The sequence below is a fragment of the Strongylocentrotus purpuratus genome, unplaced genomic scaffold, assembly GCF_000002235.5.
Source record: "Strongylocentrotus purpuratus isolate Spur 01 unplaced genomic scaffold, Spur_5.0 spur5_scaffold_19, whole genome shotgun sequence".
In the NCBI taxonomy this organism is placed as follows: Eukaryota; Metazoa; Echinodermata; class Echinoidea; order Camarodonta; family Strongylocentrotidae; genus Strongylocentrotus; species Strongylocentrotus purpuratus.
In genome coordinates this window covers 5,302,147-5,320,470 of record NW_022145604.1, presented here as the reverse complement: position 1 = coordinate 5,320,470, position 18,324 = coordinate 5,302,147, and the positions used below count along the sequence as shown (strand labels likewise).

Genomic DNA, 18,324 nt, shown 5'->3' with positions numbered 1-18,324 from the left:
TATCATATTAAAAGGGGAATTATCAGAGTTGAAAGGGGCACTAACCAGATATGAAAAGGGGCACTTATGAAAATGTAAAAGGGGCACTTATAATAAAGAAAAATGTGCATTTGGTGAATGAAAAGGGGGCACTGTTCAGATTTTTAAAAGGGGCAGTTATGAGAAGGGGAAGGAGCTCTTTCTTTTTAATGGGGGCACTTGTCATAAGGAAAAGGGACACTTATTAGAAAGGGAAAGGGGTAGTTGTGAGAAGGGTAAGGAGCTCTCTCTTTTTAATGGGGGCACTTATCATAAGGAAAAGGGGCACCTATTCGAAAATAAGAGGGGCACATGTTAAAATGAAAGGTGTGCTCATCCGAGTTTAAAAAAAGGGGTAGTTATTAAAAGAAGAAGGGGCACTTCTTACAAAGGAAAAAAGGGGAAGTTGTCAAAGTAAAAGGAGCACCTCTCAGTTTTGAATAAGGCAATAATCAGAGGTGAAGGGGGCACTTATTAAAAGTGAAAAGGGGCACTTCTCGTACCTGAAAAGAGGCACTTACTAGAGATTAAAAAGGGCACTTATTCAAGATAATTTCAAGATTGATGAGAATGGAAAATGGACACTTAGTGCAAAGGAAAATGGGAACATGTCGAATGAAAAAGGGCACGTGTCAAAAATAAAAAAAGGCACTCGTCAGAGGTGAAAAGGGGGAAGGGGCCCTTTTACTAAGTAATAGGGGCACTTGTCAAAGTAAAAGGGGCACCTTTCCTATGTAAAAGGGGCACTTCTTACAAAATAAAAGGGGGACTTTTCCTATCTAAAAAGGGGCACTTTTGGGGTATCTGAAAAGTGGGGGGCACTGTGCCCCCCTGCCCCCCGGGAGGGCCGCCTCTGATTTGTTCAAATGTCGCTTATTGGCGAAAATCAGGGTTTGCATCTGCGATATTTCCGGGGTCCGAAGGAGCGCATGCGTGCTCCCAAAATCTCCGGTAAATTGGCACTTTTTCGCGCGACAAAGTCCGGCCCGCCATTGACTTTCACACCGGAGATAGGGGGAGGGGGTGCTTTCATAAAGAGGGAACATGTTTGGATTTAAATCAATAAAGTTTGAATTTGAATTGCATACGCGTACCCTAGATAAACACCGAGTTGGGGGAGGGGCTGGCTGTAAACAAATGTTAACGACAGTTTTGCTAACTCCTGGTACTCAATGGGTCGATTTTATGAATGAACCATATGGTAACGTGGTCACTAGCATTGGCGAATCAAAATTAACTTCAGCGACACCGTCTTACAACCGTTGACAAAGGCTTACGACTGTTTTGCAAACAGCAATTTTTGCAAAAAGAAGAAGAAGAAGAAGAAGAAAAGAAGAAGAAGAAGAAGAAGAAGAAGAAGAAGAAGAAGAAGAAGAAGAAGAAGAAGAAGAAGAAGAAGAAGAAGAAGAAGAAGAAGAAGAAGAAGAAGAAGAAGAAGAAGAAGAAGAAGAAGAAGAAGAAGAAGAAGAAAAAAGAAGAAGAAGAAGAAGAAAGAAGAAGAAGAAGAAGAAGAAGAAGAAGAAGAAGAAGAAGAAGAAGAAGAAGAAGAAGAAGAGAAGAAGAAGAAAAAGAAGAAGAAGAAGAAGAAGAAGAAGAGAAGAAGAAGAAGAAGAAGAAGAAGAAAAAAGAAGAAGAAGAAGAAGAAGAAGAAGAAGAAGAAAGAAGAAGAAGAAGAAGAAGAAGAAGAAGAAGAAGAAGAAAAAGAAGAAGAAGAAGAGAAGAAGAAGAAGAAGAAGAAGAAGAAGAAGAAGAAGAAAGAAGAAGAAGAAGAAGATGAAAAAAATGATGAAAAAGAAAAAGGAAAAGTAGAAGAAAAGAGAGCTGTTTTGCCTGAAGAGTACAAAAGTAACAAAATGACCAGATATACACTCTATATCTTTTTATAAATACCTGCTGGATTTAAAGCAGTGTTAGTTTTTTTTTTTAATCATTTCTATTTTTTTTAATTCACTTCCTTCAAGTCCTTCCATGTACACATCCTCTGGGGGCAAAAAAAAAAAGGAGTTCAAAACTACTGAAAAAAGTATAAAACATACCAAATATTCCACTATACAAAACAAGGTATTACATGTAATGTACACATAAAAAAATGAATAAACATGAATATTCATTTAAATCACATATTGGGATCTGATTATGTTATAGCACTGTATAAACAAGACTACTCATCTTTTGGGCAGCAATAATCATGACACCAGTCCAGTAACATTTTTATAGCGTCTAGTACAACACTTCTACCCGTTTTACATTTTTAATAATTGTTGTCCCATCCATCATCTTTTTCACCACAGGAGTAAGAATATTATAACGTCCATCACTCTGACACAATACATAACACTGTCCATGAATTTTCAATAAAAACATTCAAACATTATCATTATCACTCATATAACGTTTCTAGACAACATACTTGCATGTCATGATATATCGTTTCATAAAAAGTGAAAAATTATTCTGTGATTCCTGGGAGAAATATTCAAATATTGTGTCTCATATTTTAAAGTTTACAATACACAAAATTCATTCAATTTGAACATGATCCATTATGATTAATATAAGTAAAAACAGTATCATAACCTTCTCACTATCTTTCATTGTATTCCTCAGTAACAATGTTTTGACATAATGGCAGAAATTCATGAAGTGCACTAACTTGAGTTGGAAATCTTAGACTTCCAAAGAAAAGTTTTAATTGTTGCTCAATTCTTTAGTACTCAATTTGTTACAGTGTTTAATGGTAAAGAACTGTACACCAGTTTGAATTTCAAGAAAAGTAGGAGATTCAACATTAAAACAAATAAAAAAGGGGTAGCTTTTAAAAGACAACGCCATTTTCATATTCCTATCACTGCAATTGAAAAAATGTACATGTAAAGCCAAATAGAAAAGTCCCAAATTTCTTGTCTACTCCTCCTTCGCCTTTCAGGCTGCCTCTATATTAGGGGGGGGGGGGGGGGATATTTTTACTCTAAAATGAAATGAATAAGAATCTGAGGTCGTCTGGTCAATGAGGTACAGGTAACAAAAATCATGAATACAACGCAAATCTTATCTTAATTTGAGCCTCTGAAGCACTAGTACAGAATCTGGTCAGTTTCCTTTTACCAATCTCCACCACTGCGGCCTCCCCCTACTTGCTGCAAACCTAAGGTGGATGGCGTGATGCCCGAGTTTCTATGCCCGGCAACATTTTTTTGGCTGGGCGTACCATTGATTGATGCTTAGGGGTTTGTGGATCACGCTCACTTCGGCTTACAGCAGGTAGGGGATGGAAGAGATCGTGATCGCAAAATAAACTGAAGCCAGCCAGATTCTGGACTACTGAAGTGCATGGTCAAAGGAAAGGAAAGTATGACAATTTGTGTTGAAATTAACTGAATACCATTATTTTTGTACAAACACAAAATTTAAATACACGGGATTAAACAACAGAACCCCTTACTCCTCAAATTTTGATCAGTCCTGACAGAAAACTAAGAATCATGTTTTATTCGGCCTAAAAACGGCTTCCGACTGGACGGAGAAGGTGCATGCTCATATAATGGTAAACACACGACATTACATTGAACACTACACACCTTTAGAAATAATTACACTCAAATTATTACAAGCACCCAGTACTGCATATAATACATGTATAACATTGATAATGATGTGTTGCAAGTTTGAAATTCAAGTTAATGCCTGTATACAATTTTGAAAATCTGATATGATTTTCAATCGTAAATGACACACAAAAAAGGTGTTTCTAGTACAAACAAACGAGTGATCTGACCATCCTTGCTACACATGTACACCTCAAGTTAGATTTTGGCTAGGATTAAGAATTTGATGTCCGAAGTGAAAATCAGAGTGTCCAAATAAAAAAAGGTTGTCCTCAAATCGTTGGGATAAAACACAAACACCAAGGGTTAGAGATAGTCTTGATTCCTGGTAATAATTAAAAGATATAATTACTCATGATCAACATACTTTACAATGAATTTAAGGACTACATAAAAATTTAAAAAATTGATTACAAAATTAATTTTCAATTAAAAAGAAGCTCAAACACTGAACCTACCCAAAGTCTATATGATGCTTTGTTGCAGTCAGTTTTTGAAAGTTTTTGTAATTCTTTAACAACTTGCCCGTCCGAACAGCCAAATATCAACATAACAAAAGAACATGTTTTTCTCAATAAACATTGCTCCGTCACCAGAAGTAAAAATTATCTGTACATTTTTTATGTCCTAACTATTAAAGTCACACTCTTTTTGTACCATCTTTTAATCTTTGACCATAATTATCATTGTTTATCTAGCAGAAGAGCATTACTGTGAAGGGCCAGGGGATGTATCTTTACAGAAATACCCACTTCAAAAGTTTGAAAGTGTACCAATCACGTAAAAAGCGATTTGTGTATAACAAGAATACAATTGAACCTCATTGAGCTATCTGTTATAACAAGGTGATTTCTATGGTCCCAAGGACCTCATTATAGTGAGGTTCCACTGCATACCCCAACCAAGCCGAGTGTACGGCATCTGCAAGAATCTTCAGTATTGAAGGAGGCAGATTATCTTGAAGAAGAGAAAAGATATAAAATCATCCTAAAAAAATTATATTTAGCATCCTTTGGGCTCACAGATAATGAGTATGACAAAAAAAATGTAAATAGCATGAAACCCAGTGTATGGACCCAAAGATATTTTGCTCCATGTCGCTATATTATTCAAATAATGAGCTTCAATAATGACTTCTGTAAAGAGAAAATGGACGTTTAAAACACTTCCAATTAACATAACAGGGATTTAAACAGCAAACAGCAAACAGCTGAATTATTCATTCCCTTACCAAGTATTGTAATTATGTAAGGATGTGAAAAATTTATTTGTCCAGATTCATGTTTCTTGAGAATGCGACACATTAAAGCTACATCTAAAAGTGTTCAAGAAAGGCCCTAATTCAACCAGTCCCCCTCTCATTATCGAGTTAAGACAAACACAAAAACATCAAATTTTCAAGGTTGCATATTCAGGACCTTCTGCCAGGCAAACAACAATGTAAACATAGTATATAGGACATCGTTCTTCTCTATTGACATAATGTACAAATAATTTTGTTTGAAACATTTCCTTTTTCTACAAATCTATTTCCAAGAGACGCATTCATTCAGAAAGCACGAATACGGTGGCTTATCAAAATGAGAATACCATTAGGTGGACCTATAGCTATTGGAGAGAGATAGGTACGTCATCGCAGCCATTTCATGGAGCCTCAATAGTTTCCTCTGTGATTTTGTAAAGTGCATCGTCTACAGCAAAAAATGCTCATCTCTCTCTCATTAATACAACTTTTTTACAAAAGATTTTCATTAGAGTCATTAATATAAACAATAATAGTAAATTACTGAAATAATACATTAGGTGTCAAAATACCATTATTGTGATAAAAATATACATCACAGTTGATGTTGTATGTATCTCTATTAGGGCAAACTATTTGGAGCTCCATGACTTGGCCTATGAATGTGCACACATGTCGCAACTATCTCTCTGAATATGCCATGGTGGACCTGGCGAAAAATAGACAAAATGAAAGTAAGTACAGCCTCTATCAGCGGGGTTCCGCATTAATCCGCATCTGTCCGTTGGGTTCCGTGCTCGGCTTGGGCGGGGCAGGCACTTTCAATGCCATCACCTTCAAGTACTGCAGTGCATTGTGGGCGGATGTTTCCATGGCGTCATTGCGGGAGAGGCCGTTGGCGAAGCAGACGGTGACGGGTGCGGTCTGGAGCCTGACGAAGCACTGGTAGTGGCCAGCCTGCGTCTGTTCTTCGATGGGGACGTATTCTACTTTGAAGCTCTGCTCGTTACCAAGGTCTTGAAGCATGCTGGAGTAGGTGGGGTCTAGAAATTGTGTTGTAGAAAAAGAAATTCAAAGCACTTAAAATTTCAAGTCCCTTTTTCACAAATAAGGTGAAAGTATCTGACATGGAACCTATCATTTTAAAATTTGTTTTTACTTTAATGAAATTGGTGTAAAATCGAATTCGAACTAAATCTAATATGTTAAATTTTTGCACTGACAGAGATTTCTTTCTATTTTTTGTTGGTTGGTCACTTTATACCCGCTCATCTATAGATTAACCTTAATCAACATTCTTCCAGAAAGTAAAACTCGGGTAAAGAGTAACGCTAAACATATTTGATTTCATATCTTATTATAATTACAGATTACTATTTTAGCACAATATTTTTATTCTTTTAGAATGGACATTTAATATGCTTCATGCCACAAAATAATTGCATCACAACACAAGACTTTATAGGACTTAAAACAGCTTCTTGCTATGAAAACAACTGTCATTAAAAATGTGCAATTGACTTTGGATTTTCTATGTCAAAGGAATGGAAATTACAGAGAATTTCAGAAGTTCTGTTCATGCGACTACATTGTGAAAGAAACGTTGTGGAATTGATCAGAGAAGGTTGAGCATCAAGCATGGAATCATCAAAATGATAGGAAATTCGGCCCAATCTTGGTAAAGTTAGAAGCACTGTACACAAAAAGATGTATATGGGACTACACAAACATGTGGCATAAAAATCTGTCCCGATTTTATGATGTTAAATGCCATGTTAAGAATATTACGGCATTTGAAGAGCCATGCTTTTCAGGGAACATTTTTTATCTGATGCTCTTCCATACTTGCATAATACAATAAATAACGCTCATAATTATTTTTCACCTCTTCCCAGAACTCAACCTTCTCTTTAAGGAGTTCAATTTTCTTTTTACCTGGGAAATTGAGTGGGTTCATTTGAGGCTACGGATGAAGTTTCCTTCGGCTTGAGGTAGATTCTTGATGGATAGGCGATGCGGTCCAGGCAGCTTTGGATGCTTCTGCTTGAAGACAGAGGAAAAGAGGAAATAAATATTTTTCTAGTTTCCCTTGAAAATGGTTTTCATGTTGAAACATGTACTAAAGGAACCTGTACATAAAGACCACTCTTTTTGTCTCCCTTGGGTGGTCTTTTTAGACAGGTTTTACTGTACTAGAAGTTATCTGTGAGTAACACCTAAAAGTTAAAGATGCATAGGAGTGGGCTCTCATAGTATTGTCAATCATCCAGAGTGGCCTTCAATTTTATGACCAACAGGCCTTAGATAATGTTTTGCATTTCCCTCACCAGAAGACCCTCGGAGACTAGGGGGTATTTCTTGATAGAACTCCCATTGATGGTATCTCCACCAAGTCTGGTGTCAGCGAATTAATGGGTATGCAACTAATGAAGACCAACAGTGTTAACACTGTATTTACCACACTAATCATCTCCCTGTCCTACATTGTATTTATCATGGGATAGATCTACCACAGGCTTCAAGATCATCTATCTGTTTGCAGTGCGAGATTGATGTACAGTCAAACCTGCTTTAGTGACCACCTGTCTATAAAGACCACCTGTCTACAAAGACCACATTTTTTGTTTCCCTTGAAAATAGTTTCTCATTGAAACATGTACTTAAGGAACCTGTCTACAAAGACCACCTGTCTACAAAGACCACTATTTGTGTTTCCCTTGGGCGGTCGCTATAGACAGGTTTGACTGTATATATCGGTGTTAAAAAGATTTTCTTGAGGTGGCTAAGACAATCAATCAATTGGTGCCTATTGTTTTGTTTGAAATCGCACGTGTGGCAAACGAGTGATTGTGCAGAGAGACGAGGGAAGCAACCAAAGTGCTAAACAAATTTTATGAGGAATGACTCCCATGACATGGCGGTAAGTCTTTTTTATTTTATCAACAAATGAAAAACCCTCTTGAGGTGACCACTGTGTAATGAAATAGATAAAAGGTTTCCTGGTGTCAAGGGCTTTTTTTTTATTGTTGGGGCAGGGGGGGGGGGGGAACATCTATTAATCTGAGGTTTTTTGTAAGAATTTACAAGCCATCTGAGCATTGTTTCACGAAACTGTCACCCATTGGCACGTGTACTAATTTCAATAAGGGTTTGTGAAACAATGCCGAGTTCTGTGACTAACAACTCTGCAATACCTTTTGTTTTCTGTTTATGAGGCCAGGGTTTATGTCCGCCGGTAGCTTACGGAGAACTTCAAGCATGGCACTGGCAGCTGCTCGTTTGGCAAGGCGCTTACTCTGGTCAACACCTGAAAAATGAAGGATAAGAGACAATATCTTTCATAATTAGCGAGCATTAAACAGGAGGTTGGGTTCTGATAAACATTGAAATTTAATTGCTGAGCTTCTTCACTCATTTTGTTAGTGTAGAAAAATATCATAAATGAAATGTCCCCTGAAGAGTGAAGAGGACTGCTTTTCATATGCCCTCATATTCAGAGTATGATGAGAAATATCTGAAAGTTCGACCATACCTTTATGCCACATGTGTGTAGTCCCATATACATATTTCGATGTGCCGTGCATGTGACTCAAATCAAGAGTGATTTTATCTTCTATCATTTTTATGACTCCAAAATGTCTCTACTACGTAATCAACCATTCCTAATTGCTTCCTGACGGTATCTTTCACAATGCAATCACTCCACTAGAACTCAACTTTATCTTTTAAATGCAAATTCTAAACTGTTATTTATATCATGCTTTTGCAATGAGAAGTATGAATAAATAGCCTATAGTCTACATGTGTGTATTCATCATTTTTACATAAAATATCTGAATTTGTTAATAATGGTATATAATATCTCTCATGATAAAGGCTCTTACGCATTCAAGTAATTTAATATCTGCCACCGATCCATCTTCTTTTACATGGATCAAGAGTGAAAGATGGAGATGTCATGCTCTCAACAAAGACAAAAGAGCTGGGATTTGAACCTAAAAACTATTAACTAAACCTGCTGAAGTGACCACAAACACCACCTGTCTACGAACTACTGTTTGTTTCCCTTGAAAATGGTTTCTCATTGAAACATGTACTATAGGCACCTGCCTATAAAGACCACTTTTCTTGTCTTCCTTAGGTGGTCTTTATAGACAGGTTTCACTGTATCCTAACCCATGATCATACACACAAATAATGCCCAATAGTTATCATTATGTACCTTGTTCTTTGTACTTGTCGACAGACACTGAGATGACAAAGCGTCTGTTGTGTGGCGGACCGCTCTCCTCCAGAGCTTCATATTCTGGCTTCCTCCATCCCATACAGGTCACCAACTCTTGCAGTTCACCAACGGGGTTGTCTTTTAGAGATCTAGCAAGAGAATAAAATAAAGCCTCATTAAAGTCACATCCAGTTTCGCCAAATCACTACAAATCAGTTGGTCACGAGTATTTGATTTTATTTGATTATTTTCAAGGAGCTGTAAGACGCTGTGAAGGTGCTGTAGATGAATTCTTCTCACAGACAATCTTGTATTCTGGTAATTATGGAAAATAAAATCTCACAAAATCCAGGGCACCATAGGCCCATACTAACTTTTTTCATAGAGGGTCTGTAAGTTATTTTGAAAGTCTATATTCATAAAGCACATCTTCAAATGTTGACATTTTGGAGGTTCTGCCTTAGATTTTGTATGCCCATGGAGGGCTCAACACTAACAGGTGCCCAAGACACATTGGCACCTCATATCTTCAAAGTCTTTAACATTCTGGACCCCCTTCCAAAAGTTAGTATTGAACCTTGCTTAGATACTTCTCATCTTTAAACACATGACAAGACCTTAGTATTTTTTTTATACAGTTCTCGAAAAACAAACAACGAAAATATCAAAGACACTACAAGCTTTAAAAAGTTCCATCTTTGCACAAGATAACTCTTGTTGACGCTATCTCACCTTCCCTCGTCTTGCTCCGTTTCCACAGCAGGGACTTCAATATCAAGCTGCTGAAGAACATCCTCTGCTGCCGACTGCTTGGCGACCTTCTTACTGGGTCCCTGTCCATTACCCACCACATCGCCAGCAGTGCAGCGAATGGTGAACTTTGGCTGATGGGACGCCCCTTCCTGGCCGATGGTGTCGTAGACCGGTGTCACACCTTTCTTGGCACACAGCTCTTGTAGAATACTCACAGGGGTTTTGCAGTTAGCCATGGTGGACAGCTACCAGTCTAAATACAAGAACATGGAATTTGGTGACAGGGAGTGTAACAATGACTTTCAATTTACTAGACTCTATTGTAGAGGCCAAGATAGAATCCATTTGCTTGAAGAACATGAACAGATTTAATAGCTGAAATTCAGTCTTTATATTTGATGTTTTACAATGATTTTCTATATTACTTTTATATTGAAATGAAAATCATATCTATTTTCTTTCCAATTAAAGTGTCATTTTTCTCATTTAAATCAAATTGTTAGAGTTAGTGTTACATCTGGATAAAGAAAATAAACGATGGCAGATTTTCACAGGATTTTGGCGGAAAATGGCTAGTCAACCCCCCCCCCCCCCCCCCCCCCCCCCCCCCCCCCCCCCCCCCCCCGTGCATACAGCAAGGGGTACTGACTGTCTGTGCATGGGGAAGGTTGACAAATGTCACTTTTTTTTAAAGTTTTCCACACCTATCAGGACCTTAAGTTTAGTAGATCTCGGAAGTTTTATGAATTTTATGAGTTATGTTAATGATATCAATTTTTGTGTAGTCTGGAAGTGGTTTTAAAATACTTTAAAATGAGGGGTCAACCATTGACATACTGACTCATAGTGTAACCCAAGGTGAAATTATGCAACAAACAATGAGCAAAAAAATGAGCAAAATGATGTACAAGGCCACTTAAACAAATATACATGTTTAGTGCCCCCATCTGCTTCCTTTTTGGGGGCTGTCTCATATTTTATTTTTTTGAAATTTGTGTATTTTTTGTTTTTTTTATTTGGGGGGATTTTTTGAAGAAAAAAAACATGAAAAACACTGCTAAAATGAATCTATTTCTGATTTACAAATAAAAAAATGTCGGCAGCCGTCTTGAAAAATGGCCCGACTGTCAGGGAAAATGTACCGAGCGACCAGTTTGAAAGAAAAAAAGGGCCTCCTCCTTCCGAAGGCAAAAATGATTATGAAGGAAAAACTGTGATAACGCCATTACGAACGTGTAGATGGCGCACAGTTTTTCCTTCATAATCATTTTGCCTTCGGCGTAGACTAGAAGGGATGAGATTGACGGCAGCGAGAGTTTAACACGGCTTGCAAGATTTTCAACATGGATGTCGATTTTGACCCATAATTTCCTTAAAAGGGACCATTAAACGGATTATTTCAATCAAGTTAGTAAGTGGAACCGATGTATTATAGCCTAGACCTAATGTAAAATTGGATATGCACGAGGTAAAATGACATTTTGGGGGATTTTGGGGGCATAACAATACGGCCGTGGCAAGTTTGTTCATGTTTGTGGGAGGGGCCTAACGGCTAAAATCTAGCCGTGATATCTTCAACATAGGCTGGCATAGGCGATCGTTCTGTCTCTATAACCGGAGGTCTAGTGGAGCCAGACGTAGTCTCAGTGGAATAACCGACGGTATAGAGACTGAAGCTTTCGGTCTACTGTAGATCTACATGTACGCACACACAATACATCTATTCCACAGCTATGACACAAGACGCCATATGTGGGACTGAATGGTAATGAGGCGAGGGAAGGTGGAAGGTTTAAATGGTCCAGATTAATCATAGTAGTCAGTATGGAGTGGTTTAACATTTAAAAATCATGCAAAAAAGTAGAGCAATTCGTCAAAATTGTATAAAACAGATATCAAGACACTCATCACGTTTGCTAATAGCAATGTTTTACCTGAATATCGGTGGTATTCACAAAGAAAAGAATCCAGCAGTACAATAAATTCTCAAAATGACATACCTGTACGGTGTCTCTAAAGCTTCGAAGCAACAACAACAAAAACGACGATATCGAACTGTGTTCATATTTTGTCAGGCAGGTCAACCCGTTATGATAATTTTGTAGGACTTCGGGGGGGGGGGGGGGCCTTCACGTGCCTCAAAATTATGTATAATTGGATGAATTGACGAAGTACATTTAGTATAACACACTTCAAAATGTCAAGAGAAATGAAATATATTATCATCTCACCATAGTTTGATGCTCTTGAATTACTATTGTTCCGTCTAGACTCTCAAAAGTCAGCTTTTGGCCTGCATGCATGGTCATCGAAGCCTCTTACCCACAATGAACTTATTTAATGCACGTGAGGGGGCCTTCGGAAGCTCTACAAAATTATCATAACGTTTGCGTGCCTGATAAACTGATATGAACACAGTTCAGTATCGTCGCGTTTTTTCTGTCTGTTCCAGGATGCAGCCAGCTGTGGGGGATGACATGCATTCTAGTAATAACAATTTCAATTGCTTTTGTTACCCCTGACCAGCAGATTGTATTCTCTTTCTCTCTCTCTCCTCTCCACTTTCCTCTAGCTGTTTGCATGTAATATGAAATTTCTATGTTATATCTTATTGTTATGCTCATTGTATATGTTTTCCGATCGGTCAAATGAATAATAATAATAATAATAATAATGTAACATTGTATTTTGATACCGAAATAAAGATTCACTACGCCCCATTACGTCATGAAATAGTTTAAAGCAGTCCTCTAAACCGTCATGATCGAGGTGAGCCCATTAGACTTATCCTCAGTTCGGCCCATTTAATTGGAGGAATTCCCGGGCCTCTGTGGTCCTCTATGTATCTTAACTGTTACCATATATTTCAGTTTATTGTTCATAATGAGATTTCTTCACCTGGTCCAAACCAACTTTTTCAGCCAAAGTATTTGTTATGAAATGCATAACAATAGTGGGCCCCTTAAAACATGAAATCTGGACACTTTGGGCACATTTTATTTATAAAAATATCAGTTAGCGCCATATTGTTTTCAGCAATAAATTTACATCGGCTTCCACGTTTAAATACTCTATTCTTTTGATAGAATGATTTTATTCATATTTATCTTTTTCATATTTTACCGACGTATTTCTTAGGTTCATATCTCGTTTTATAATGATCATGTTTATTGCTATATTTTGCATTTCTATAAGGGGTGCAGCCCTGTACGGGTTTTTCAAACCTTTTTGCTTCATCCCCAGACAATATAATTGGAGCCGTTTGATTACCTAACTAGATGTCTAGATATAGCTAAGTCCTACGCGTAAAAAATAAAGATATAAGCAAACATTTCTTTTTGCACTCCTTAACAATTTATTGTTGTTGACACGGTCTGTAAGGACATGTTTATAAAGCTCAAATTGAAGAGTAAAAAAAACAATAAACAATTGAAATGTAACATATAAGCAGCTGTTCACAAAGGATATAATTTTTAAAAAAGCACATTGTATATCAAATTATTCATGAAAGGATTTAAATTGAAACAGCGATTTAAAAATAAGAAGGCGGGGTGGTGAACAAGAGGATGAACGTGAAGGACGGAAAAAGAGGTCGTTACACAAACAGGCTGAGAGATACATAGAGAAAGAGAGAGGGAGAGAGAGAGAGAGAGAGAGAGAGAGAGTGGGGGAGGGAGTAGGGGATCGAATGGCAGATAAAGAAGAGATATCATCATTTAAGCGATCCATAGTCTTATATAATTATAATAGCTGAAAATAATGAGCAATAATTATTATCAAATCCGCTTTACATTTCGGTTCATTAATATTAACCGAGATGTCGAGCGAATGTTGAGATATTTCGATCTGTTATAGAGATCCTATATTAAAAAATTAGAGCACGCACTATACACAAATAGGCAGTGCGCCATCTTATTCCGGGCAAAATCTACGCGTCCTGCATGCCCGAACGAAGCAGGTTGGACCCCAGACAACTACCCCCTACGACAACTACCACCTCCCCCATTATAAACACAGATATATATTTGTTTAATATAATTCCATAGTATTTAAAAAAAAATATAGTACACCTTCAATCAAAGTATACAAATTGTAATACAATAATATTCTGCCATTTTGGGAGAAGAAAAAAAAGGTTTTGTAATAATAAAAAGAAAAGGTGACGGTAATACTTCATATTTATATTTTCGGATACAATATTATACAAAGGAACGATTTTTACAGTATAGACATATCATATGTATATTAATTAGTTCAATATAAATTAAGCAATCTGAATTATATAGAACAAAAAGTATAAGGTCAATGACTACATCAATCTGAGGAAGTACGCCCTCTAGCGTTCTAATAATGAGACCTCTATGCGTTCGATTATAACTGTACATGTACTTATAAACAATTATCTAAAGGATCTGTGTATCCAAGGAGGATAGCTGGTATCTCTTCGGTGTATCTTACACCGGGATCTTACATTCGGACGGCTTATTGCAAAAGGAGAATGTACTCATTTAGTTAGTAAGTCATGTACCAATGGAGATGCAGCTATGCCACATACAACAATAAACTATTTAACAAAGCTATCCGTATATTAAATGTTGGGTAGAAAATATTGTTACCATCATCGTCAAATAACTTAGACATGAAAGAAAAACACACCTTTTCTCCGAGTAAAGGGAGTTATTTACATTAGAACAACTTTGTAGTGTCATTTCATTTGTGCACTTAAAAAAAAACCTCCACCCCCTGGAATATTGTAACTAATCGTGACAGAACGGGGAAAGCTAGCCAGCCACTCAACCATTTCCACTCGGATCCCAATTTCAAAAATTTAAGTGAAGCTCCCTTATAATAATATAATACTTAGTGCGTATCAAGGCCGCAGTTATTCCTGATCAGATCGTTGTGATTAGCATTTGCCTCATTCGTAACACTTTATGTGGTTTAAAAAAAATCTTAAATGCATGGTAAAACATCTTCTTTTCACACTTCATCGTAAATTTTACCTTAGATCGTGTCATCAGACATAAACATATTGACCCGGGCATTTTTGTCCATTCCACTGTCTCCACAGCATGATAGCATCGAGAGAATCACAGATCGGAATATTGGAAATCGTATGGTATAGATCAAAGGATTAGCGCATGAGTGAAATAACGCTAAGAGCACCGTGCACGAATATGCAACGCCTTCAAGGTAAGTATGGTCGAGTACTCCGGAGTTAAAAAGCAAGAAGAGTACTTGATAAGGCCCCCAACACATCACAAATGTCAGAAAAATTATTAAAAGCGAATCCATGTTTCGCTTCTTTGCCACTATCAAGTTTGCACGCGGCCCCGCGCAACCTTGCGTGTTCTTGAAACGCGCGAGTCCTCTGTTGAGTGTGCGCGACGCAAGTATATGCGTTGTCATCATAATGGCAGACGGTGTGAGGAATTCGGTCAGGAAGACGATACCGCCATAAAATTCCCTACCGGCCAAGTCACGATGGCGGTACTTGAAGACGCACGAATGACTGTCGACATATTCGACGAAGAAGGGATTGATATTGAGAAAGAAAGCCACAATCCAAATGATTACTATAGTTGTTCGTATGCCTTTTCTCGTCACCGCGCGTCTGTGAAAGAAAGGATGTGATATCGCGAGGTATCGCTCAATCGAAATCGCCGTCAGCGTGAATATGGAAGCTACGACGGATGTCCACATGAAAAAACGAGAGGCGACCACCTTGCAGTACAACTCGCCAAGAATCGTTTTGGGTACGGACTGCACGTTAGGGTAAGGCAAGATCATAAAAGATGTAAGCAGATCGGCAACTGCAAGTGCGCACACCAAGATATTCGTTGTCTTCAGGTTCTTTTTACCTCTACTCGTCGCCAATAAGACAAAGATGTTTCCCACGATACCTAACACCGCGATTATTATTTGCAAGATGACGAAAGCAGAAAGCACGAACGGTTCAAACATCCATCCGTTATGATCTTCGGCAGCATCGGTGCCATTGATTTCCGCCGTAACCGCTTCGTCGGATATCCGAAGCTGCGTATCCGGTGTCCCGGTAGACCAGTCTGTGTACAATTCGGTGTAAAGTTCCATGTATATGTCAGTGACATTACCAGCTTGGTCTGTTACCATGGTAATCCTATCGCCTTCTAATTTCTGGAAATACGTCAAGCAGTACAAATTAAAATGTTTTGCTCTTCAACTTGTAAGAGTGCCAACTGTCAAAGATGAAAATTATTGTTTAAAGATGAACATTATTTTTAAAAGATGATGTCCATTTACGTGGTTCTACCACCGAGGGTTTCGTCTGGTCAATGATAATTGGTGGCGGTCCAGGCGAAACATCTAAAGCTTTCAGTCATGCCCTGTAAATTCTGATGAACACCTGTATTGATAGTGGGAAAAAGGCCAGCAAAGAAATACATACTTAAAGGGAAATCCAACCCAAATAAACATCTACTCTAAAAGAAAGTAGACAAATCAGAGAAGCAAACTGATGAAAATTTCAATTAAATCTGACCAAATATAAGAAATTTATGGATTTTTGAAAGTTGTAATAACTTTACGCAGGGGGCAATTCAAGTTGGCCAAAGCGGTAATGTCAATGTCAATGTAGTGCCGGACTAGTTTCCCATCTGTTCTAACATGTAAAATAACTAAAATTTAATTTTTCAAAAATTCATGGCTCAGGAGGATTTATTCTTTTCAAAGGACCTTTAATAATATGCTATCTATAATATATTTTGAGTACTGCCCCAAGGGAGAAGGAACTTACGAGAAAAACATAAATGAATGAGATTTTGTACACGGACAAATGGGAGAGTAGTCCTCGTCCTACGTCACAATCCACTGACCCAAATACTACCGGGGGGGGGGGAGGGGGACATGCCCCTCATTTAGAGGAATTGCACCCCCAGAAAATTTGAAAAAGTGCCCCCCCAAAAAAAAATGTATAGCAAATACTGACTAAAGACGGCAACACACTTTTAGGCTGTGGAGGGCCCAAGAGTGCAGCGTTTAGACTAATTCAAAATGCAAAACTACTTCTCGCTCAGTCGCTGCTCTCTCTCGCATAATATCCTTCAAAATGTACAAGTAGATATTGTAGATTATCTCGCATTTCGCTGCCCCTGGACAGCCCATGCAGTCAAAACAGTCATAAGCAAATCTGTACTGGGGAACACTATATTTGTAATATTTTCTAACAGCTAGTAACATTTTTCTTTTGTATTCGACTTTCCCGATTTTATTTTGTTGCCAATCGGTTTGAAAGGACGGGTATCATGTATAAGCTGGTCAAATATCTATATTTTCCATGGTTATACATGTATCATGTTTTATAAAAAAAGTTCCAAGATATGGGATGCATGTATCTACTTTGTATTTGAAACCTATAAGTTGTACAGGGCCTCTCAGGTAAAACAAATTGGATTGAGCGAGTTACATTAGAGCGAATGAATGAATAATTAAAAAACAAAGATTATCCTTACTCCCAATAACAGAATTAGAAGAAACAATAAATACATGCTTACCTCCGTTCAATATATCTCCATGTCCAAATTTAGATCTCCTTGGTAGTTATGCCTGATTTATTGCTAATGTAAGTTAACTTTTCAAATTATGTTCCACGCCATCATGACCATCGTAGTTTGGCTATATTCTTGTATGTGTTCTCCACTTTGACTCCCAGGGATTTTGTGCGCAATACAAAGGTCGAATTCAATGTCATGTACCTGCATTTGTTGTGCATGCTCCCGAGTTACTCAGGCGGGTATATTATGTAAGAACGTGAATCTTGATGGCATATAATTACGGGAAGAGGATGGATTTATCAGTTACAAGGGAACAATAGCGTCCGGGCTGGACATCAATTCTTTTGTATTATTTGTATAGTGGACACCCAAAGCCCCTTAATTCTTCGATTGGAATGGCTGGGACGTCGTGATTGGAACTACCAATGCGTGATGGTGATCTAAGCGCCGTTCGAAGCGAAGCTTAATTAATCCAACTTAATTACATGTTTTACTGTATGGGCAGAAACAAAGACCATAGAAAATTAAGTCACATCATTTGAAAAATGGTTGTACATGAGGAGGATGAGAATTTCATAGAAAGATATTAAATCTAAAAGAGAAATATTGCATATTGCATGCGTGCCGTAGGGCTCAAACGAAACATCCGAGGAGAGATGGTTTAAGGAGCATCGGCGAAATACTATGGCCACATTTAAAGACATCAGTCGTTCTTGAATGATTCGCTAGAAGGAGAAGTAGAGGGTATACAAGACCAAGAGAGAAACCACTTCAAGAATCAATGTGGGGGGGGGGGGAACGAACATTTGGAGGGAAATGACACTGCACAAGTGTAGTAGAATGGCAGAGAGCACAGAGAGAGAGAGAGAGAGAGAGAGGAGGAGAGAGAGAGAGAGAGAGAGAGAGAGAGAGAGAGAGAGAGAGAGAGAGAGAGAGAGAGAGAGAGAG

The 18,324-nt window shown here is 37.9% G+C and overlaps 2 protein-coding genes across 2 annotated transcripts; both read right to left on the bottom strand.

The window, feature by feature from the left end:
* Positions 1-1,893: 1,893 nt before the first annotated feature.
* Positions 1,894-11,876, bottom strand: LOC593432 (interferon-inducible double-stranded RNA-dependent protein kinase activator A homolog A). The gene is made up of 6 exons (XM_030990792.1): positions 11,779-11,876; positions 9,824-10,097; positions 9,089-9,240; positions 8,061-8,173; positions 6,831-6,909; positions 1,894-5,909 (listed from the first exon to the last, which is right to left on the bottom strand). The coding sequence occupies exons 2-6, from the start codon at positions 10,078-10,080 to the stop codon at positions 5,617-5,619; spliced, it is 894 nt and encodes a 297-aa protein (XP_030846652.1). The 5' UTR covers positions 10,081-10,097; positions 11,779-11,876; the 3' UTR covers positions 1,894-5,616.
* Positions 11,877-13,175: 1,299 nt separating this feature from the next.
* On the bottom strand, positions 13,176-17,624 carry LOC100889602 (allatostatin-A receptor). The gene is made up of 2 exons (XM_011682266.2): positions 17,377-17,624; positions 13,176-16,229 (listed from the first exon to the last, which is right to left on the bottom strand). Exon 2 carries the CDS (start codon positions 15,974-15,976, stop codon positions 14,849-14,851), a length of 1,128 nt encoding a protein of 375 aa, XP_011680568.2. The 5' UTR covers positions 15,977-16,229; positions 17,377-17,624; the 3' UTR covers positions 13,176-14,848.
* Between the last annotated feature and the right edge of the window lie 700 nt (positions 17,625-18,324).

Bases quoted from the DNA above. Each gene is read 5' to 3' on its own strand.
- LOC100889602 (XM_011682266.2), bottom strand. From the start codon at position 15,976: ATGGTAACAGACCAAGCTGGTAATGTCACTGACATATACATGGAACTT.
- LOC593432 (XM_030990792.1), bottom strand. From the start codon at position 10,080: ATGGCTAACTGCAAAACCCCTGTGAGTATTCTACAAGAGCTGTGTGCC. The intron at 8,174-9,088 runs GTACATAATGAT...TTCATTTTTCAG, and splicing joins CGACAAGTACAAAGAACAAG to GTGTTGACCAGAGTAAGCGC. The intron at 5,910-6,830 runs GCCTCAAATGAA...CACAATTTCTAG, and splicing joins CGAAGGAAACTTCATCCGTA to ACCCCACCTACTCCAGCATG.